This window comes from Hemiscyllium ocellatum, chromosome 1, assembly GCF_020745735.1.
Source record: "Hemiscyllium ocellatum isolate sHemOce1 chromosome 1, sHemOce1.pat.X.cur, whole genome shotgun sequence".
In the NCBI taxonomy this organism is placed as follows: domain Eukaryota; kingdom Metazoa; phylum Chordata; class Chondrichthyes; order Orectolobiformes; family Hemiscylliidae; genus Hemiscyllium; species Hemiscyllium ocellatum.
In genome coordinates, this window is record NC_083401.1 from 75,120,990 (window position 1) to 75,145,804 (window position 24,815).

Below are 24,815 nucleotides of genomic sequence, written 5' to 3' on the forward strand. Positions count from 1 at the left end.
GCATTTTCAGCACTTGTGCAGGATTTTTAAACTTTATTAAGTAACAAAATACACTATCTAATCCTTCTGGTAACCAGCAGTCTACCCCAAAACACTAATCCATATTATATATTGGCCATATAAATGTTTGCTAAGCCTACTGATTTCTCTATTTTTTTCTTAGCTTATAATATAACGAAGCATAGGTAATTATACACATCATAAAATGTGTTAATTTATGACAATCCCAAAAGCAAGCATTACAGGAAATTCAAAAGCTAGCATTGCATAAAGGTACCTTTATCTGTTTTGGGGCTTATTGCAGAATAAATTTGGCTCTGTTTCAGGAAACAATAAAAAAATCATGCAGTTTTACATTTTAATGGCTAGTTAGAATTAAAATGAAATACGTGCAGCAGTGAGAGCTATGGGATAATATGCATAAACTTTTAAATATTTCAGTCCATCTCTGAGTGTTCGACCTCTGAATAGAACTGCAGTATTTTGTTGAATTTTAAATCCAAGCATGTGGAGTTTAATTTTGGTTTTGAGACAGTGAGAATAAAAATACTGTGAATAGGAGTCGTACATCAACAATAAAGTTAAGGACCAATAAATGAGTGTCAAAATTTTGTATTCCAAAACAAAGCACAAAAACTGTCCTGGATTTCTTTTAAACAAGGTGAGAAAATAACATTATGTGACTTCTCTATAAATACAATTAAACAAGCTTTGCACTCAATGTGTATTCTATTATTGATCATAAGTATAACAATACCATATGTTTGGTGTACACGTCATACACACATATTAGAGACTTATACAATTTCAAATGTGCATATAGTGTCTTAGAGTCAGAGAAGTACAGCATGGAAACAGACCCTTCGGTTCAACCTGTCCATGCTAACCAGACCTGCCAGCACCTGGCTTATATCCCTCCAAACCCTTCCTATTGTACCCATCCAAATGTCTCTTAAATGTTGCAATTGTACCAGCCTCCACCACAACCTCTGGCAGCTCATTCCATACACCTACCACCCTCTGTGTGAAAAGTTGCCCCTTAGGTCTCTTTTATATCTTTCCCCTCTCACCCTAAACCTATGCCCTCTAGTTCTGGACTCCCCCACCCCAGGGAAAAGACATTGTCTGTTTATCCTATCCATGCCCCTCATAATTTTGTAAAACTCTATAAGGTCAACCTTCAGCCTCTGACGCTCCAGGGAAAACAGCCCCAGCCTGTTCAGCCTCTCCCTGTAGCTCAGATCCTCCAACCTTGGCAACATCCTTGTAAATCTTTTCTGAACCCTTTCAAGTTTCACAACATCTTTCTGATAGGAAGGAGACCAGAATTGCTTGCAATATTCCAACAGTGGCCGAACTAATGTCCTATACCTTGGAATTTAGGTTGTAATGGACTTCTCCTTAGCTGCAAGATTGGAGATCCTCAGTTTAAAAAAAAGCAACTTACCTGAACAATACGGATTGCTTCAAATGAGAAAAGTTGAAAAATTATTTACATGATTTTGCTGATCATTGTTAATGTTCCAAAAGGTTGTAATCCTCACATAGTTGTCATGGAAGCTTTTGCATGGTAAATTGAAAAGTGAATGGAGGAGGAGGAAAAGTTCTCCCTGTGCAACTAAAGAGACATACACAGGCAAAGCGAAAGATTTGTGGGATATTTAAGTGCATAAAGATGATACTGCATTATTGAAAGAAATTGAGTCTGTATTAGGAGGTTGTACACCAAGATTCCTCACCTCACTTTAGCACAAACAGCAAACACTTCAAAAAACAACCAAATTGCCTCGAACTTATTCCATTAGCTTCTCAAATGCAAATTTAAAATTTAATCTACAGCACTGCAAACTATAAAAATTGAACGACTGAAACTGCTCACGTTTTATTCATTCATCACCCTGTACTTACACTGGTTCCTAATTCCCCTGGTTAAGCAATGCCTTCACATTATCATCTTTGTTTTGAGCATACTTGTTGGCCCCCTCCTCCCATCTCAGTTTTCTCCTCTAGCCTAAAGGTAGGGGTAGGGGTGTGTGTGTGTGTGTGTGTGTGTGTGTGTGTGTGTGTGTGTGTGTGTGTGTGTGTGTGTGACAGAGAGCGAGAGAGAGAGGCACAGAGGGGGAGAGCGAGAGAGAGAGAGAGGGAGGCACATAGAGGGGGAGAGCGAGAGAGAGAGAGAGGCACATAGAGGGGGAGAGCGAGAGAGAGAGAGAGGCACATAGAGAGCGAGAGAGAGGGAGAGAGAGAGAGCGAGCGAGAGCGAGAGAGAAGAATGCAGCTTGGAAAGACACAGAGATGAGAAAGTAAAATAATTACAGGAGGAACATTGGAATCATACAACTGATAAAAGTGCCAAAGATCCTTACTTCATGATTACCATTAGATCCCTGGATCAGACAAAATACAAACACAGCTACATTAAGATCTTCATTACTGATAACCCTTAACAAAAGATTATTTTAAAGACTGAAATAAGGGAGCAATGGAATGAATATCGACTCAAGTGTATAAAACCACCAAATAATCAAGAAATAGTGTTAAAAGGTGCAGCATTGCATGAAAATAGCAGGAACCTAAACAAAGGGTTAACACCCACATTTTCAAAGAGGGAAGGATTTGAATAGTATAAATAAGAAAAACCACCAAGGAACTACAGATGCTGGAAATCAGAAAAAAAAATCAGAAATTTCTGGAAAAACTCAACAGATTGGCAGCATCTGTGGAGAGAAAAAAACATTAACATTTCAGGTCCACTGACCCTGCCTTAGATCTGATTACAGTTGGTACATATGCTAAAGATAGGAAGGGGGAGGGTGGAGATGGGCCCAGAGTCACACAATTGGACAGCCAAAGGAGTGGGTAAAGGTCAGCCTGGGATAATGCATAGCTGCTAATGGAGACCATTAGTAATTGACAATGGGTTGTTTGTGGTAGCAGCCCAAGCCTTGGATGCTGCCTGAACTGCTGTGCTCTTCCAGCACCACTAATCCAGAATCTGGTTTCCAGCATCTGCAATCATTGTTTTTACCAAGTGGTGACAAGACCTAGTGAGAGAGGACTGGGGTAAGGAAGTGGAAGAAGGTGCTCAGGCCCTAAAATTATTGAACTCCATGCTCAATCCAGAAGGTTGCAGGTCTCTGAAGCGGAAAATTAAGCGCTGTTCTTTCAGCTTGCACTGAGCTTCGCTGCAGCACTGTAGCAAGCCCAAGCCAGAGGTGTTGGCCAGGATGCTGCCTGACCTGCTGTGCTTTTCCAGCAACACATTTTTCGGCTCTGATCTCTAGCATCTGCAGTCCTCACTTTCTCCCAGGAAAACTGATGGTGTGTTGAAATGGCTCCCTTGTCAGCCTTGCACAGGGACCATCCCCTCTGAGACACCTTGGTGTACTTTTCCTCCACTCCCAACATTTCCCCACACTCTGATGATACCCTTCCATGTAATCACAGAAGGTGTCAGACCTGCCTGTTTACTTCCTCTCTCCTCACTATCCAAGGCGCTAGAGACACCTTTCAGGTGAAGCACTTGACTCAATCAAGTTTATTGTATTTGTTGCTCACAATGTGGTCTCCTATTTATTGGGAAGACAAAGCACAAAACAGACAAAACACTTGCGTTCTGTTCGCAAAATTGACCAAGCATCTGATTGTTGGTCAGATCGATATATGACCCCCAAAGCCCACATTGATCATGCTGACTCTAAACTATCCACTGAAGTGGCCTATCAAGAGTAAAATTTATATCATGCTGTTCTACAGTGGTTCACAAGACTCACCATTGCCTGAATTTAATTGCTTTGGCAGTAAGTGAAAAGATGCATTTTGCACGTTCATTCAATGAAGATTTGATGTTATGAATATATGCAAAATATGATAATTTGTAATCCATGTCTAACTTTCATGTCATACCCTGAGAATATTCAAAAGCATTAAAAGCAAATAGACACAAATTATACTTTTTTCGGGTATTCTTAGAATAACTGAAAATTACGGGGAAGGGCAGTATTATCTTCTGCCAACTTCTTGAACCAAGTTGCAGGAATCGGTCGCATTGATCAGTGGATATGTCGGTCATGTTGAAGGGGAACAGTGTAATGGGGATTTGAGCCATGCCAGCATATTGTTTGGAATATTTGGGTAAGGGAAGGAGGGAGATCAAAGACTATTGTCAATGGCAAAGGATGGAGAAAAGAGGAAATACTCCAAACATACTCTTATGAGTTTCAAGATTCATGTGAAAATTACACTTGAAGCAAATCAATATTACTTACAACTGCAATAAATTCTCCATGATTAAAATTCAATCGCTGTTTATTAAGAGCAGTTATGTCCACCATCATTTAATTGATTACTGCAACAGAACTTAAATTTGCCAGAATAGTAGGTAAACTCGAAAGAAGTTTGCTCACTTTGAATATTTTCATTATTTTACAGCAAGAAAAAAAATGACAAATTTAAATTATGAAAGTAAAAATTTTGGCCTACATATGTGACAGTACAAGTGATTAAAATGTTGTAAAATTTCCACCACATTCTGGTTAAACTATTGCAGTTTGAGATAATAGTAGGAGTCACACGTGTTGGGGTATTCTCCAACTGGCAGAGGCCAAGGACCTTTGACTCTTTTCATGATAAGCATGGGAGGAAAACATATTTTAACTTTCAGCCATTTCTTCGACAAATACTCAGACTGACAACATTGGCATTTTACACAAAAGAAGAAACAGGAATATTGGGGATTCCATTTGGTGGAGCATTGCATAATGTAAATTTGACTATGAATTATTTTAACTGCATTTAAATCACTGAATGACTTGCATTTTAAAGGAGACCAAACCATTAATCATTTAATTTTCAAAACTTAATATAGCAAAAATGATCATGTTCCCAGCCAAAATAATTACAACTGCATTAAGTCCTAGAAAAATTATGGCATGGTCATTTATTAAACCTACCTCTTGCAAAGAACGTGCTGCTGGCTTGTCTTGGTGGTTGGCTAATATTAAAAATGGCAAAGTGCACAGCTGGGGATGTTGAAGAGCTGAATGCAATTCATTCCGTGCAGTTTCCAGATCATCTTCAGATGATGCACTGTCTAGCACAAATACAACCCCTTGAGATCCTTGGTAGTATCGACTCCAGTATTTGCGTATATTGTCTGCGCCTTAAGATAATTAGATGATAATTAAAAACTATTCAAAGCAAATGAACCTTTTTAAGAGGCAAGTTATTTTGAAAAATAACAATCATCTCATTAAATAAATACGGCATTTTCAAAAAAATGGAATTTTGGAGAAAGTAAAATTATTTTATAATTGAGTGCAGTTCTTTTTTAGATCAGTCAAGCATTTTAATATCTGGTTTTGGATTACGAGGTGGAATTCAGAAAAATCTCAATTCTCACAGCATGTGATCCCAAATGCCCATTCATTTCTCTTATGTTTATTGTTGCATTTAAAACAAACAAGAATAATTTTAATGCTATTTTAGTTCAAACTGCTCATTAGTACCTATCCATCAAATCCCAATTTGTTCAAAAAAATTGCACTCAACTGGATAATTCAAATTTAAGAATACGCTAATGCTTCCTAAATAATAGAACTAGAAAACAACAAATCACATTACATAAAACATGATTCCCCTATTGAAATTCATCCTACACCTAATTCAGCCAGAGGGGCCATGGGATGCTCCATGTCGGCATATTCCCAGGGATTTCCAATATCAAAAATGCCTCTCTTCAGCCAATTCAATTCACTCCATGTGATATTGACAAATAACCGGAGTAGCGGATACTGCTATGAGCACTAACAATATTCCAGCAACAGTAGAGAAGACCTCTGCTCTGGAACTAGCTACACGACTAGCTACACAGTTGCAGTACAATATAGCTCTGGCACTTGCCTCAATGTGGAAAACTGCACAGAAATTTTCTGCTACAAAACTCCAAGGCAGCTAATTACTTCTCCAGTCTACTATCAATCATCAGTAAAGTGATGAAAGGAGTCCTCAACAGTTCTATGAAATGGCACCTGCTTGGCAATAACCTGGTCACCGATGCTCATGCCGGGTTCTGACAGGGCCACCCAGCTCTTAACCTTATTACAGACTTAGCCCAAACACAGGCAAACAAAATGAATTCCAGAGGTGAGGAGAGTACAACTGCACTTGACAGGAAGGCAGCCCCGCATTGGTTGGAGTCATACCTTGCACAAGGAGGAGTAGGCCATTTGGCCCTTTGAAACCGTTCCATGTTCAGGGAAAGCATGGCTGATCTCGTTGTGGTCTCGATTAAACATCTCTGCATCCGTTAACCCTTGACTCTCAAAAAAATCTAACTCTGCCTTGAATAAACTCAATGACTTCCACTACTTTCAGAAAAGAGAATGCCGCAGACTAAAAGACTAAGAAAAAAAATCCCATCTTAAAAGCAAAACTTTGTATTCTTAAACTCTGTCTTTAGCTCTAGTCTTTCCTGCAAGAGAAACATTCTCAGAATCCATTATGTAAAATTCTTTCAGAATCTTGCATGTTTCGAGAAGTTTACTCCTCATTCTTCAAAACTCCTGCTTTAGAAGAAATACAGTTCAATCTTTCTTTAAATAGCTCTTCTTTCCAGAAGTGAATTGTGAAAATCATCTGAACTGCTTCTACTGCCAGGATACAAGTACTCCAGAAGTGGTCTCTCCAAGGCCCTGTACAACTGCAGGAAAACTTCTTTGAAACAAATTCCCTTACAGTAAATTACAACATTGTATTTGCTTTCCTAATCACTTGCTGTAGTTGTACACAAATGTTTTGTGATTCACAGACCAGGACACTCCTTGTACCTAGATTTCTCCAACTCTCTCAGGGAAACTGACAACCTAGTGATATTATTACAAGACTGTTAATCCAGATAATGTTCTAAGGATCTGGGTTGAATCATTTGGTGGAATTTGAATCCAATTAAAAGTAACTGCAATTAACAGTCTAATGATGAAACTGTTGCTGGTTGTCTGAAAATCTCACCTGATTCACTAACAGCTTTTAGGGAAGCTAACTGACCTGGCCTGGTCTGCATGTGTGACTCCAGACCTATAGCACTATGACTGATTCTAAAACTACCCTTGCAAATAGGGATTAACAATAAAGGCTGTCCTAGCCAGTGACGCTCACATCCCATGCATGAATCATAAAAAAAGGAAGATGAATATGATATTTGGTGGTCAATCACCTCCATCGCAGGACATCACTACAGGAGTTCACAAAGTAATTTTTTTTTTTAAAAAAATCAAACTGTTCAAACATGTTACTACTTCTGGAACAGATGAGACTTGAACCCAGGCCTCCTTACCTGGAGGTACAGGCAAAACCACAAAATTCAGCTGCTTCACAAATCATAGAATCCCTTTATTGTGGAAGCAAGCAATTAAGCCAATCAAATCCACACCGACTTTTTGAAGACTATTCCACAGACCTACCCTATTCTTGTAACCCTGCATTTCTCATGGCTAATCCATCTAACCTTCAAATCCCTGGACAGTATGGCCAATCTACATAAACTGCATGTCTTTCGACGGTGGGAGGAAACTGGTGCATCCAGACACAGTGAGAATGTACAAACTCCACACAGTTGCCAAAGTGTGGATTTGAACCAGAATCCTGGTACTGTAATGCAGTAGTCCTAACCATTGAGCGACCGTGCTGCATACAACATTCCTTGAACCACAAAGTCTGAAGTAGGAACGTTAACTGATCATACAAATTGTGGCATCATTGACAACTCCTCACATACTGACGCGCCCACGTCTGCATGCAATGAGATCTGAATAATCTTCAGCCTTTCATTTAACTTTCATGCCACACAAATGGCAGACAATGACCACCACCAATAGAAAACCTAAACCAAAAGCAGTTTGGAGAGATGGTCACTGGACCTGAAACGTTAAGTCTGCTTTCTTTCCACAGATGCCATCAAACCTGCTGAGTTTTTCCAACAATTTCTGTTTTTGTTTCTGATTTCCAAGCATCTGCAGTTATTTCGAATTTTATTTAAAAGAGCATCTCTGATGTTCAATGGTGTTACCATCACTGAATTCCCCACTAACAACATCGTGGGTGGTACCATTGGCCAGAAACTGAACTGCAGCGTATATACACATAATGTAGCTACAAGAAAAGGTCAAATGTTGGAAATTATATTGTGAGTAACTTGTCTCCCATCACCCCAAAGCCTTTTCATCATGAATAGGGCACATGTAGAAAGTACCCCATCATACTCCTGACTTGGCTAGACGGGTGCAGTTCAAACATTCAAGCAGCTTGATACCATCCAGGACAAAGCAGTCAACCTGATCACCAGTTCATCCACCACATTCAATTACTTCATTATCACAACGCAATGAGTTAACCCAGGAGGTAACCCAACAATGTTAAGGACAAAATGCATTGGACCTACTCACTAACGTCCCTAAAAGCACCTTTGAACTCCACAAACCTTTCTACGTTGGCGGGCAAGAGCAACAGGTTCATGGGAACACCACTACTTGAAAATTCCCCTCCTAGAACTTGGAACTACATCACCATTTCTTTGCTGTTGCTGGGTCAAAACCCTTTTTAAAAGCACAATGGGAACATCTATGCCCTTCCTCCCTTTGCTACAGAAAAAAAAGCATACAATTTTATTAATAATATTATTAAATCTATTAACTTAGAGAAAACTATTTATAGGAAAAGAACTTTTCCAGAATAGGCAAAATCCAAACGTTTATATTTTTGAATGTAAAGCTAATGCACTGAGACAAAAGTTGGTACAGCAAATTGGATCATATCCAACAATAAGTATGCTTGAATCAACTAGGAGGATCAGAGAAAAGCTTTTTTTCCTTAGTTTGGAAATTTTCAAATCAGTTTACATTGTCACGAAGATCTCAAATGGTTCAGAAACATCCATCGTAAAACTTTTTCTAATTCTCTGGAAAAGTACTCTTTAAGGTGAAATATTAGAGATACAGCAGCTTTATCTGAATACAAGTGCCCAGGACTGATAATAGATGAGGAATGCCATGTGACTCAAATAAATGGTCAGAAAAGAACAATAAAAGGATCTTCATAGTAGCACTTTGATTGTTAATTTGTCTACACCACATGAAAAGAAAACTTCCAGAAAGAAAATGCTCAAAAAGCCACAAGCCAAGCTATATCAGTGCACATTTACCCTTTTACGTCAATTACCCTTCATAAAAACTATTATTTCAGATTTTCACCATCTGTGTCATTTTGCTTCTCAAACTTATGTCCTTTCTGTTTACTTTCAAATAGATGCATTTACTGCTGCAATTCAGCTAACTTAAACTTCTTTTATTTATTCCTTTGTGGGATATGGGCATCACTGGCTGGGCCAGCATTTATTGTCCATCCCTAGTTGCCCTTCAGAAGGGGGTGGTGAGCTGCCTTCTTGAACCGCTGCAGTCCACCTGCTGTGTGTTGACCCACAATGCCACTAGGGAGGCAATTTCATGATTTTGACCCAGCAACTGTGAAGGAATGGTGACATATTTCCAAGTCAGGATGATGAGTTTCTTGGAGTAGAAAATGAAGGTGGTGGTGTTCCCATATATCTGCTGCCCTTGTCCTTCGGGATGCAAGTGGTCGTTGTTTTGGAAGGTGCTGTCTGATGATCTTCAGTGAATTTCTCCAGTGCATCTCATAGATAGTACACATTTCTGCTACTAAGCAGTGGTCGACGAGAGAGTGGATGCAGCACCGATCAAGCCGGCTACTTTGTCCTGGATGGTGTCAAGCTTCTTCAGTATTGTTGGAGCTGCAAGTGGAGAGTACTCCATCTCACTCCTGACTTGTGCCTTGTAGATAGTGGACACGCTTCAGGGAGTCAGGAGGTGAGTTACTTGCTGCAGTATTCCTAGCCTCTGACTTGCTCTTGTAGCCACGGTGTTTAAGTGGTGAGTCCAGTTGAGTTTCTGGTCAATGATAACCCCCATGATGTTGATAGTGGGGGATGCAGTGTCCCCTTTTTTGAAGCAGAGAAGTGTTATTATCCTCTCTGACAACTTCCAATCCAGTTTTAACAGAGCTGAAGATATACAAGGCATAATTTCAAGACCCAATCAGATACAATTTCTTTACAATTCAATAATATCATCGCTCTCTTTCAGGATATATAGCTGAAAACTGAAAAGTTGATTTTTAAAAATCGGACATTAACTAACAATGTTGACTTGAGTGTCACGAGTTCAATTTTAATGTATTTTTTTAAAAGTGTAGCTGGCATGATTGCTATCTTTCGGACTTGTGACCACACTCCACGCCACAAAGCTGCCTGAGGTCTACATTAGCAAGCACCCAATCACTAAGCCACAAACTGCTTGCTTCAGCTACCATAGCATCCACACAACTCAAACACCCTGTAGGAGGTCAGCCATAAACAAGCTTAACAGTTACCTGTCCAAACACTTGACAGCAACAAGCCATCCACCACTCTCACAGAATGGGAGACAGATCGCAAGAGAGAGAGAGAGAGTGTGAATGAGAGAGAGAGCAAGAGAGCGCGCGCATGAGATAAAGGAATTTAGTCTATTCAATACAGAATTTCTCTTAGAATGCAAGTTGACATGCTTACATGCATGTTTTCTGCTAATTCAAGCCCTATGGAACCCAATCTGTTTGAACATAATTTTTAATTACGTGAAGGAATCTATTTCACTTAAAGTTCAGATTTTCAGGAACAAACCCACAACTTCAATTGAGAAGTTCCAATATGACACACTGATAGAGCTGGCAATATTAAGGTGCCAGCAGTGATTATCTGGGAAATACAACAACATAAAGCCTCTTCTACATCCAAAGTTTAGGCCTGACTTGATACTGCATGAAAACAAAGTTACATTCCTTCTTCTGAAACGGAGTGTTGCTAAATCATTTTTTAAAAAAAAGTCAAAACAACATGGCCCAAATATTCCAATAACCAGAAAGTTGGTCAGGTATAAACACTGGGGTTATGCATCAGGCTCATGAGGAATTCTTCATTCAGCAGATTGAGTGGGAATTGCCCAGGAAATTGAATTTTCTAATGGACAATAACCCCGGAAACCCCAACCCATTCCTGCTTTGACAATGTACACCCGATCCTATCACTTTATGACACTGGCGGCAAGTGTCATAAAGTGATAAGTCTTGGCCTGCTTTGAGTTTGTGATTTTGGAATCATGGACAGACAAATCGCCTGCAGCCAATTGGCAATTTTAAAGATAAGTATTTTTACAGATTTAATCTGTTCAAATGGCAGTCAGAATAGGAGTCATTGTTTTCTAACAGAAGTACAGGCCATGTAATAATGAACTAAATTTTTGTTAGGCCACAGTTAAAAATGCAAAGCTTAGTCAAGGTGCTGTGATACAGAAAGGGTGGTTATGTTCACCACAATTGTACCAGAGAAGGGAACTACAAGGAGTTCTCCTAAAACACTGTAGTTGCATTCCATTGCTAAATAGAAAATCGCTTAGCAGAAATAATAGGGCCTATGGGAAAAGTGGAGTTTAGGAGCAGACTAGCAAAAAATATCACTCACAATCACTCAAAAATCACCCAAAAGCCCAACACAAAGTATAGCACAGCCTGAAGGTTTAAATCATATTTATTAATGAAACAAAAGGAAGTTTAATATATTATGCTGAAAAAATATTGTTAATGCACAAATAGAGGGTCGTCATTGTCAACACCTTCAGATGTAGTTGTGGTTTATATCTTCTGACTGTGAGATATACAAGTACAAGAACAAATTAGAAAGGTAAATATTATGTAGAAGAGTAATGCAATCCTACAGGAATTATATAGGAATATTCTTGTCTCAGAGAGACAGCAATTAAAATTTGCTGATTTATTTGTTGAGCTGAAGCTGCTGAATATATAGTACTGTAACTCACACATGCTCTGACTGCTGCTGACATTGGCACATGCGCAGAATGGTAGAGAGGCTTTGGCGCTGACATCAGCGCACGCGCAGAATGAAGCATGCGAAACAATCATCGCTGGAATTGCGCCATTGAGAGCAGAGGAAAGCTTTCTTGAAAATACCATTCTCTAATTCTTCAGCGACGTTATAGCCAAACCGCGTTGCCGAATAACTACCAGTATTCTCAAGCAGCTTACAAATATAAACAACAGTGAGACAGAGCTGGCTCTGAGGAAGCCGGACCAATGTCAAGAACTATGCGTGTGTTAATAAAGGTGATGGTACACTGGTCTCTGTGGTTATTTCAGTGGCAACAAGAAAAAAAAATGTTCCTGAAGCAATTTACTCACAACATTTGTCAGAGTTGGGTAAGCATTTCTGGCACCATGCTGTTATTTGGGAAGCTAGACTTTTTTAATCCTGCTATCTAAGGTAGGGCCCAGTACGTGGAAAGAATGTCTTATTTAGGGCAAATGACAAGCAATGAGTAATTCTCCAGACAGCTTGTGGACCCGCAGCCTTTTCAGTTAGTAGGAGCCTAACATTTTCTGAGGCACCACATAGTCAAACTTTTCAAAAGCTGACAGACTTAGTTAAGGAATATTATGACCCCAAAATCATCTAAGTCTGAGACACTATCGGTTTTACTTGGCAATTCAAGAACCAGGGGAATCTGCATCCTGACTTTTGATGCAGTTAAGATGACTGGCAAAGACATGCGACTTTGGTTGAAACATTAAATGAGATGCTGAGACACTTTGGTACTTGGGATTAATCATGTAACCATGTAAAATTACATATTAGCTGAAGCCCAACTGGACTTCCAGCATGCACTATCACTGATTTTGCCATTAAAATAAAAGTAGCAAATGGAGCATATGAGTTTCAGGGCTTCCAATGGAAGTGGACACTCTCACCAGGCCGTCTAAGCTAAGAGGACACCCTGAGTATCCCAAATGAGGCAACTGCATAGTCTCACTCCGGACAGATCGTGAACAGAGGGACTCCAGGTCAGCCCATGGCAAACCAAAAAACAAAGCCAAGCCTCGACCAAATGGTTAACATTTTATTCAGGATCTGGCCCAGCAAGCTATTGTACTTGCTGCTGGTATGCAGACTTGAGAATAGCAAATCAGCCCTTATAGGCCTGAACTGAGTAAGAGAACTCACAGGCCAGTATCCAGGTGAATGCACAGACCGGAAGCTCACCTATATCTAGCTTGTAACAGTTAAACTGATTAGCAACATCCAAATCAGAACCAATCAAAATAAACATCTAGTTAAATGGTCACCCAATTCTAATGGAGGTCAATAGTGGTGTGGCTATATCAGCGATTACAAAACCAGTCTTTCTTGTAGATATTTTTATTAGAAATTTAACATTTTACAAGTTTACAAAAATAAACAAAACTCTCAAATACAAACATTGATATACAATTAAATCAAATATACAATAGCCAAAATTTAACAAAAGAAAAAAAAAACAAAACTCAACTGTCTACTAATCTAACCTACAACTAACCAGAGTGTATATTTAAGTCTCTGACATGCTCGGAATGTGTTAACATCAAATATAATAAAACCTGTATTCGTGCGGGATTCCTCTCCTAAGGGGCCCCAGACCAGCCAGGTCTGTCATCTCAATTAAATAAAGGCCATTGTTAGGATAGCCGAAATATCAGTATTTATGTAATTCAAGAAGGGCTGCCATATTTTATAAAATAGTTTGGTCTTTCGGTGCACCATATTTGTAAGGAAGTCAAGGGGAATACATTACATAATTAATCTGTGCCAATTTGAAAGTCCAGGGGGGGCCCTTAGCCACCCAGTTCACCAAAACATTTTTCCTTGCACAGAAAGAGAGAATAGAAAACACAGTCTCTTCCCGTACATGTCCAGGGAGGGAAAGTTCGAAAAGCCCAAAAGGAGAGATACAGGGTCCACTTTAATTTCCGTTCCTAAAATTTCTGTCAGGGTACTTGCTACTTTAGTCCAATATCTACGGATCTTATGACAGGTCCATAGGCAATGTACAAGAGTGCCCATCTCTATTTTACATTTGGGACACATTGGAGATACTCCTGCCTTAAATTTTGCCAATCGAACCGGTGCTATATGGGTCCTATGAAGTATCTTCAGCTGGATAGCCTGGGTTCTGTTACAGATAGTAATTCTTCTAGCGTTTTCCCAAATATCATTCCATGTTTCTATAGAGATTTCTTGTCCTAAATCCTGATCCCATGTTTTAAGCAGATTATCCATATCTCTCGATACTTCATCATGTAGTAAATGATAAATAAAACCAGTCTTTCAACAAAATTCACTCTGGACTCCAAACCTTACGTTAGCCTAAGACCTTGGCAAGACGGAGTATATAGCCACACCAGGGACCTTAACAGATTAGGTGTACAACTTCAGTTCTGGTCTCCTGTAAGCAGCAGCTGGTTCAGTTACCACTGATTGTAGTGAAAAGGTCCAAGCCTGATGGGGCAAAATTGATTGAAAATGATTCACCTTGATTGGCTCAACATTTCTGAATTAGAAAATGGCTGCCTGAGTGAAATCCTAATTAAATGTCTGGGAAGTCTTTCAAGAAGGTCTAGTGATTATCAAAGGAGCCAAGCCACCTCACATGTTGACCAGGAAGCAACTTCACCATTCTGCAAGGCCCGTTCAGTCCCACTTGTCTTACGGGCAAAAGTGGAGGCAGAAATCAGGACGTCAGAAAGCGAAGAAATCATCAAATCAGTAGTTTGCAGAATGGGCAGCACTGGTCGTACCAATTGTGAAGGTCAGTTTGCCTTTTACGGGGATCTTAGAGTCATAGAGATGTACAGCATGGAAACAGACCCTTCGATCCAACCCGTCCATGCTGACCATATATCCCAACCCAATCTAGTCCCACCTACCAGCGCCAGCCTATATCCCTCCAAACCCTTCCTATTCATATACCCATCCAAATGCCTCTTAAATATTGCAATTGTACCAGCCTCCACCACATCCTCTGGCAACTCATTCCATACACACACCAACCTCTGCGTGAAAAAGTTGCCCCTTGGGTCCCTTTTATATCTTTCCCCTCTCACCCTAAACCTATGCTCTCTAGTTCTGGACTCCCCCACCCCAGGGAAAAGACTTTGTCTATTTATCCTATCCATGCCCCTCAATTTTGTAAACCTCTATAAGGCCACCTCTCAGCCTCCAACCCTCCAGGGAAAACAGCCCCAGCCTGTTCAGCCTCTCCCTGTAGCTCAGATCCTCCAACCCTGGCAACATCCTTATAAATCTTTTCTGAATCCTTTCAAGTTTCACAACATCCTTCCGATAGGAAGGAGACCAGAATTGCACACAATATTTCAACAGTGGCCTAACCAATGTCCTGCACAGCCACAACATGGCATCCCAATCCTGTACTCAATACTCTGACCAATAAAGGAAAGCATACCAAAAGCCTTCTTCACTATCCTATCTACCTGCGACTCCACTTTCAAGGAGCTATGAACCTGCATTCCAAGGTCTCTTTGTTCAGCAACAATCCCTAGGAGCTTACCATTAAGTGTACAAGTCCTGCTCAGATTTGCTTTCCCAAAATGCAGCACCTCGCATTTATCTGAATTAAACTCCATCTGCCACTTCTCAGCCTATTGGCCCATCTGGTCCAGATTCTGTTAATAGTCTGAGGTAACCCTCTTCGCTGTCCACTACGACTCCAATTTTGGTGTCATCTGCAAACTTACTAACTGTACCTCTTATGCTCGCATTCAAATGATAAACCACTTCTTGCAGCTGGATAAATACCCAGACCAACACAGAGGGCTTACATGCAAAACTGGTAGGGAAGGCTGTCCTTCATGAAGCTGAGCATAAGCAATGTGTACTTGCAATGGCAGTTAGATGAGATATGCTACAATTAATACCCATAAAAGTTTGTACTAAAAGAAGAGACTGCAATTTGAGGTATCATCAGCCTGTGCCATTTTTCAGAGAACAATGGGATACCAGAGCCCTGAGGGGAACACTACCCCTGCTCATGACTCCACCCCCATTCCCCCCACCATCACACCCACTCCAGGTATTGCCTCTGACCCCACTCCCAGCTCCACACCAGATTCCAGCTCCCAGCCCTGCCGAGTTTTTACCATCCCTCCAGACCTCCCCCTCACTGAGGACGAACGATCAGTCCTCAGCAAACGACTCACCTTCATCCCCCTCCGTGCACGCATCAATGAATTTAATACACGCCGTGACATCGAACAATTCTTCTGTCGCCTCCACCTCCGAGCTTACTTTCACAATCAGGACTCCCGCCCACCTTCCAAGGACCCCTTTGTCCACCTCCAACACACTGCATCCACCTGGACACCCCACGCTGGCCTATTACTGCCCTCAACCTCTTCATTTCCAACTGCCGCCACGATATTAACCGCCTCAACCTTTTTCCCTTCCTCCCCCACACAAACCTCTCACCCTCACAACGTGCAGCCCTCCAATCCCTCTGCTCCAATCCCAACCTCACCATCAAGCCAACAGATAAAGGGGGTGCAGTGGTAGTCTGGCGCACTGACCTCGACACCGCTGAAGCTAAATGCCAACTCGAGAACACCTCTTCCTACTGCCCCTTCGACCATGACCCCACCCCCCATCACCAAACCATCATCTCCCAGACCATACAGAACCTCATCACCTCAGGAGATCTCCCAACCACAGCTTCCAACCTCATAGTCTGGGAACCCCGCACTGTCCGGTTCTACCTTCTTCCCAAGATCCACAAGCCTGACCACCCTGGCCGACCCATTGTCTCAGCATGCTCCTGCCCCACTGAACTCATCTCTACCTACCTCGACATTGTCCTAGCCCCCATTGTCCAGGAACTCCCCACATACGTTCGAGACACCACCCACACCCTCCACCTCCTCGAAGACTTCCGTTTCCCCGGCCCCCAACGCCTCATCTTCACCATGGATATCGAATCCCTCTACACCTCCATCCGCCATGAGCAGAACCTCCAAGCCCTATGTTGTTTCCTCTCCAGACGTCCCCAACAGTACCCTTCCACCGACACACTCATTCGTTTGGCTGAACTGGTCCTCACCCTTAACAATTTCTCCTTTGAATCCTCCCACTTCCTCCAGACCAAAGGGGTAGCCATGGGCACACGTATGGGCGCTAGCTATGCCTGTCTCTTTGTTGGCCACGTAGAACAGTTGATCTTCCGTAATTACACCGGCACCACTCCCCATCTCTTCCTCTGCTACATTGATGACTGCATTGGCGACACCTCGTGCTCCCGTGAGGAGGTTGAGCAATTCATCAAATTCACCAACACATTCCACCCGACCTTAAATTTACCTGGACCATCTCTGACACCTCTCTCCCCTTCCTGGGCCTCTCCATCTCCATTAATGACGACCGACTTGACACTGACAATTTTTACAAACCCACCGACTCCCACAGCTACCTGGATTACACCTCTTCAGACCCTACCTCTTGCAAAAATGCCATCCCGTATTCCCAATTACTCCGCCTCCGCCATATCTGCTCCCAGGAGGACCAGTTCCACCCATAGAACACACCAGATGGCCTCCTTCTTTAGAGACCGCAATTTCCCTTCCCCGTGGTTAAAGATGCCCTCCGATGTATCTCGTCCACATCCCGCACCTCCGCCCTCAGACCACACCCCTCCAACCGTAACAAGGACAGAACGCTCCTGGTGGCTCACCTTCCACCCTACCAACCTTCGCATAAACCAAATCATCCGCCAACATTTCCGCCACCTCCAAAAAAGACCCCACCACCAGGGATATATTTCCCTCCCCACCCCTTTCCGCCTTCCACAAAGACCGTTCCCTCTGTGACTACCTGGTCAGGTCCACGCCCCCCTAAGACCCACCCTCCCATACTGGCACTTTCCTCTGCCACTGCAGGAACTGTAAAACCTGTGCCCACACCTCCTCCCTCACCTCCATCCAAGGCCCTAAAGGAGCCTTCCACATCCAAAGTTTTACCTGCACATCCACTAATATCATTTATTGTATCCGGTGCTCCCGATGCAGTCTCCTCTACACTGGGGAGACTGGGCGCCTCCTAGCAGAGCGCTTTACGGAACATCTCCGAGATACCCGCACTAATCAACCACACCGCCCTGTGGCCCAACATTTCAACTCCCCCTCCCACTCTGCCGAGGACATGGAGGTTCTGGGCCTCCTTCGCCGCTGCTCCCTCACCACCAGATGCCTGGAGGAAGAACGCCTCATCTTCTGCCTCGGAACACTTCAACCGCAGGGCATCAATGTGGACTTCAACAGCTTCCTCATTTCCCCTTCCCCCACCTCATCCTAGTTTCAAACTTCCAGCTCAGCACTGTCCCCATGACTTGTCCTACCTGCCTAGCTCCTTTTCCACCTATCCACTCCACCCTCTCCTCCCTTGTACTCTATGCTACTCTCTCCCCACCCCTACCCTCCTCTAGCTTATCTCTCCATGCTTCCAGCTCACTGCCTTTATTCCTGATGAAGGGCTTTTGCCCAAAACGTCGATTTAGCTGCTCGTCGGATGCTGCCTGAACTGCTGTGCTGTTCCAGCACCACCACTGATCCAGAATTACATTTTATAAGATCTACCCCAGGTTGTCATTTATCAAGATGATGTGCTAATCAGAGCAAAGACCACTCAAAATAGCGGAGATGGAGTAGGCAACATGTGGGCACCTCAGTCCAGTGTCTGCTTCTTCTTTATTTCCTTTTTCTTCCTATCTTTTTTACCTAAGACTATAAAGTCTGGAGGTCCAGAGCAGAGTGGAATGGAGTAGAGTGAGCTGGGGGCCTGGTAGTCCTGAGCAGAGTGAGCAGCTGAGGCCTGGAGAGGAGCAATGAGAGCTGGGGCATAGTGCATTGGAAGCCCAGAGCTTCCTATTGGACAGGGGACCAGCACATGTGGTCAGCAGCTTGTGAGCCCAGTCCGACCAAGTGTGGGAGGCCCTGCGCTGATCTAATGCAATTCAATGTTTATCTATAATCAGTTTATCTGACTGTAATGTTTAGCCTTTTAATTTTAAGTCTTAGTTTCTAACTTAGACAATGAATCACTGTAAGGTAATGTCATATCTTGATTTCTCTACTTTGTATCTAAGATTTGTATCAAAGATGGCGTCATGAGGGATGACACTGGAAACTTTTCACAGTACTCCCGTTCTTGCAAATACATGACAATAAACCCAATTCTAATTCTAAAGAGAACTTGAACATAGTCCTTAGATGTTTCTGCAGGCAGACAAATGCTTTAGAGGGGAAAGATGTGTATTCCAGGCACCCCAAATGACCTACTGGGGCTAGAGTCAGAGTCAACAACACTGGGATTACATTGGAAAATAAAATGAGGATAATGAAAGGTGCTGCAGCTGCCACGTCAGTACCGGAGCTTGGGTCTTTCCTCAAGTTGGTGAATTATTATGGAAAGTTCATACTGTGCCCGCCATCCTAGCACTTGTGTTGAGAAAGGGGCAGCCTTGGAAATGGTCTCATAGTCAATAGTGGCCTTGAGGGAAGTGAAGAAGCAGCAATTGTCATTGAAGATATTGGCACACTATGTTCCCAAGATCTGGCCTGACAGATCTCCCTATTTAGTATCGGGATAGTGTTGGCTCACAGATTGCCCAATAACGTATGCATCCCAGACTCAGGCTTCTGCAGAGACAAATACTTCCAGATAGAGAAAGGAGGTTTGGCAGCCATCTTTGGTGTGAGAAAACTCCATCAATACCTTCATGGGCATAAATTTGTAATACCAACAGTCCACAAACCGCTATTAGGTGTACTCAAAGAGGACAAAACTATGTACTCATAGATCCAGTTTGAGTTCAGCCGTGGGCTCTCATGCTAAGTGCATAAAATTATAAGTTATAACACCATCGAGAAGATTAAATAGCAAATGCGAAAGCCTTGACCTGCTTCCCACTGGCAGATACAACACCAATGCTACCACCGTGGGAAGCGTCCGTTGTGGTTTTAAACTTTCTGGACACTCACCCAGTCACTGTTGACAATATCAGACTGTGGACCGAAAAGATCCAGTCCTGGCAAAAGTAAAACAGCTGGTGGCGATGGGGGAAACACAGCAAGGACTGAAACCTTTCTGGACACAGCACAATCATACCATAGTGGACACAATTTATTCTGGAGAGCAGGAATTATTATCCCAAGCAAAGATTGCTGCTAGATACTGACTGAACTCCACCAGGGTCATCCAGGGCTGTCTAAAATGAAAATATTGGCAAGAAGTTATGTCTGCTGGCCAAGACTTGATGTCAATGTAGCTGTGTTGGTGTGTTGTGTCAATGCCCAGAGTGCCAACAAGGCCAAAATTATTGCCAGAAGCTCCCTCGCACTAATGCAAATGGCCAGGTAAACTCTGGACTCAATTACATATTGGTTATGTCGCACTTTCACGGGCTCAACATTCTCAGTCATTATGGACACCCATTCAAAGTGAAAGGGTATGCATAGAATTCATTCATCAAACAGGAAGACGATGAGAGAAAAACTGAACATCTTTTGCAATAGATGGGCTCCCAGAAGTGTTGGTCAGAGACAACAGGCCATCATTTACCAGCAAGGAATTTGAGTATTTCCTAAAGTCAAATGGCATTCAACATACAAGCACAGCTCCATATCATCCAACAGTGTGGCAGAAAGAACAGTCCAAACTTTGAAGGCAGGCATAAAGAAACAGCCTATTGCATCACTTGATACCAAACTGTCCCAGTTTGTATTTGATTTTTTCAGACCAGCCCTCATGCAACAGCAGGGATAGCTCCAGCAGAGTTGCAAATGAGGAGAAGATTCTACATCTGATTACCGTTGACTTTCCTGGAACATTGTGGTGGTGATGGTTTTGGGGTGGGGGGGGGCAATGCCAGAAGATTTTGGACACCCCTGGATTAACCTGGTGGAGGTCAGTCAATACCTGGCAGAAACCTTTGCTTCAGGCAATCACTCCGAAGCAAGAAATCTCATTTACTTCAGGGGATTAAGCTTAGCCCCAAAACCACAGAAATGTCCCTGCTTGGCTACAAGGCATTGTCAATGTGAGGGCAGTTCACATGATGTGCACAGTTGAGGTAGGTGAGGCAGATGTGAACAAGCACACAGACGACACGAAAGCTGCAAACTCAAGTAGGGAAGGAGCAAAACGTAAACCTCGTCCCTCAGAACAGCTGAAAAGGCTATTGGAATCAGTGGAGCCTCCCCCACTATGTGCGGGAGATTCAGGCTCAATAATGACATTGAAGACCAGAGAGATATGGTTTATGATTATCCCTTTTTGGAGAGGGGTCATTCCCTAACACACACTGCTTTAGTCTCCTTAACACTACACTTGGTCAAAAGCAGTCTTGTTGTTAAATCAGCCATTCTAACCCTACCTCATGTATAAAGTGCCATTGGCAATGGAACATTGCATATTTGTGACAACATGAAATAAAGGAATATTCTGTGTGAAAGAAGGGCAGAGGAAATACATCCACAGAATGATTCTGGTGGGTGGCTATCAAGTCCTTAATTATTTGAAGCATTGCTTTGGCCAGAGAAATTCACAAATTATTAGATAAAAGTTAGCTACATTTTCAGTACAAAATTTGAAAAATCAATCTAAAAACAACAGTTGGCTATATTGGCCAGTGAATATATAGCACTAGCAACAAGCTTTTTTTTTAGGGAGCTTCAACAATTAAAATCAAATACAGCTATGGGTGCGGCATAGCTACATAAAATAATGAGTCTCAAACAGAGTCATAATGGGCCAAAGAGGGCCAACAGCTTTGTTGCCTGGGTAATGGTTTGTGATTAATCTTTGCAGCATTTGATCTTGGCTGGATGCAGACCAAATTCTTGTTGAAATCAAGAGAAACAAATAATTCTTTCCCAATACACTCATCTTTCAACTCAATAGGGAATTTGCTGTTGTCTGGATTGATCATTTTCTATTACTTATTTGAAGCTATTCATTGACTGTTTTAACACTTATTTTATTATATTGTAATTTGGTGGATTTGCAGAAAAGCACTTATTTATGCAGTCTCAATCTACTGTTTTGCAATCTATAATATTTATTTCATATTTCAAATTAAAGACATTCTTCACAAGCTTATATGATATTAATTGAGATCCTGTGGGGGTCTGGGTCTGGGTCTGGGTGGGAGGCTCTTCGGAGGGTCAGTGCAGACTCAATGGGCCAAATGGCCTCTTTACGCACTGTAGAGATTCAACAATTCTAATTGACAGATCATATTAAGATATTTAACTGCCTCATCAAGATCAAGGCAAGACTGGAAACTTAGCAAATGATCTAATGCATTGACAAGAAAAATTGACAGCCTCCTTGTTGATTTATTCAGCTGTGTGGTAAACTAATAGCATTATCAACTTTAAATTTATTCTAACCAACCATATAAGTAGATAGTTATGTGAAAAAGGAACATGGTTCCACAATTTCAGAATTATCAATTCAAACTCCAAGCTTTCTTCCTACAATCTAACACTTCAAAATATGTAATCAATGTAGGCGAGATATCAGAACTATTGTCTAACACAATCAAAACAGAGTGATACACAGACAGATGGGCAAGGGCAGGTTGCTTTCATGCCTCACTAAAAACTGGCAGACTGGCAATCCATTGTTAACTAATTGAGTTGTGATCGTTGTAAATTAAGAAAGGAAATATATGGAAATGTGTCAAATAGTTGATTAACAAAGTGGGGCATCATCTCAGTTTGATTTACATTTTTGCCACTAGGCAACAGAAAAAGATAATTACAACACGACAAGCAAACTCTTCAGTTATGAGATCTCACACTTCAGTACAACACGTCTGCCATCTCTCACTGCAAACCTTCATACAGTCTAACTTAAAATTGCTGAAGCATAGATTTAAATAATTAGCGACTTTCAGTGACTTCCTTACTTATATTCAAAACAGTTTTAACTTTTACACATCAAAATACACAGAATGGGAATGAACACAAGCTTAAAATTGAAAACAAACTTAACGGACTACCATCCTCTGTGGGTAGGTTTCCTCCAAGGGAGGGCAATCACCCTTTTTGTCTTTCAGCATTGGCCTCTGCTGGCGATACTTGGAAATATAGCATCATTCCACCTTCTCCCCACTCACCACCTCATCCCATTGATAAGCCAGCAAAAGAACCACTCTCAGTCTATGACCATTCAGTCCCAGCAGCAACAGGAGCCTGTAGGGAGCTTCTTCATATTTACTCTGTTCATACAAAGATATTGACAGCCTCTATAGAGAATTGGTGATCTTCTGAATTCAGTAGAGGCACAACTTGTGTATAAAGTTTTGATATGATGCTTCAAAATAGCATCAATTTGCAATAACTTCTGAACAATCAGATTGATGAAAGAGATATATGTTAACATGGTTCGAATCCACAAACAGGTTTAAAATGGATCATAAAATTTACAAGAATGATAGAAATAAAAGCAGGACACAAAAAAATTGACCTTATGAACATGCCATGTCCTTCAACAGGATCATGACTATCCTTCTACCTCAACTCTACCATCCTACAAGATCTTCATTGCTTTTGATTCTCAGTATTTGAAAATCTCTGTCTCGTCTTTGACTTCAGTACTGTTTTAAAATGTATTCACAGTTGCAGAATCTGTCAGTAAACCCAGCATTTATTTCCCAAACCCAATTTACAAGAAGATGCTGATAAGCTGTCTTTTTGAACCAGTGCAATCCATCTCCCGTGCAATACATTTGCAAAGATAGTAAGGAAGATATTCCGGGACTTTGATCCAGTGCCTGTAAAGGAATGGTGATAAGTTTCAGAGTCAAGATGGTATGCAGCTTAGAGTAGAACTTGCACAATGTGTTCCCACAGCCTTCTAGATGGCAAATGTTATTGGTAATCAAGTGTGAGAGCTTGGCTAGACCACATCAGGAATACTGTGTATAGTTTTGAACTCTTTATCTCAGGAAATATACTGCTGCCATATGGAGTGCAACAAAAGTCCCACAGAATTGTTCTGGAATGGCAGAACAATCTTTGAGGAGAGATTGGGTAAACTTGGAACTGTATTCTTCAAATATTTTGTGGGTTGAAATGACATCACTTTGTATTCTTTGATACTTTGTAAACTAGCAAGCTTTAAAAAGATTTGTAGCTCAGGTTGAGGTTTTGGATGTAGATTTGCTTACTGAGCTGGAAAGTTAATTTTCAGACATTTCGTCACCATACGAGGTATTATCTTCCATGAGTCTCCGGATGAAGCACTGCTGATGTTTCCTGTTTTCTATTTGTGTGTTTGGGTCTCCTTGGGTTGGTGATGTAATTTCTGGTGGTGACACCATTTCCCATGATGATGTCATTTCCTGTTCTTTTTCTCAGGGGTGGTAAATGGGGTCCAAGTCAATATGTTTGTTCCGGTTGGAATGTCATGCTTCTAGGAATTCTCGTGAGTGTCTCCGTTTGGCTTGTCCGAGGATGGATGTGTTGTCCCAGCCGAAGTGGTGTCCTTCCTTATCTGTACATATGGATACTAGTGAGAGAGGGTCACGTTGTTTTGTGGCTAATTGATGTTCATGTATCCTGCTGGCCAGTTTTCTGCCTGTTTGTCGAATGTAGTGTTTGTTAGTTTACTGTAGGAAAACAACACCTATAGACCAAAGACTGAACTACAGAAGCAATCATCCCAACATCCACAAATGAAGGTGCATCAGAACATAATTTCAACAAGCCTCCACACACACTGTAGCACAGAGGAACTACACAGAGCAGAGGAAAATCACCTATACCGTGTACTCAAAAAGAATGGATACCCAAAGAACACAGTCTGCCGATTT

General features: G+C 41.7%; 1 protein-coding gene across 2 annotated transcripts in view; it reads right to left on the bottom strand.

Moving 5' to 3' along the window:
- LOC132811253 (ADP-ribosylation factor-like protein 15) overlaps positions 1 to 24,815 on the bottom strand; it is a 294,790-nt gene that overhangs the window by 149,520 nt on the left and 120,455 nt on the right. For both annotated transcript variants that reach the window (XM_060822807.1, XM_060822797.1), the window contains exon 4: positions 4,953 to 5,161. In XM_060822807.1, coding sequence (XP_060678790.1) covers positions 4,953 to 5,161 — 209 coding nt within the window. The remainder of the gene's footprint in view (positions 1 to 4,952; positions 5,162 to 24,815) is intronic.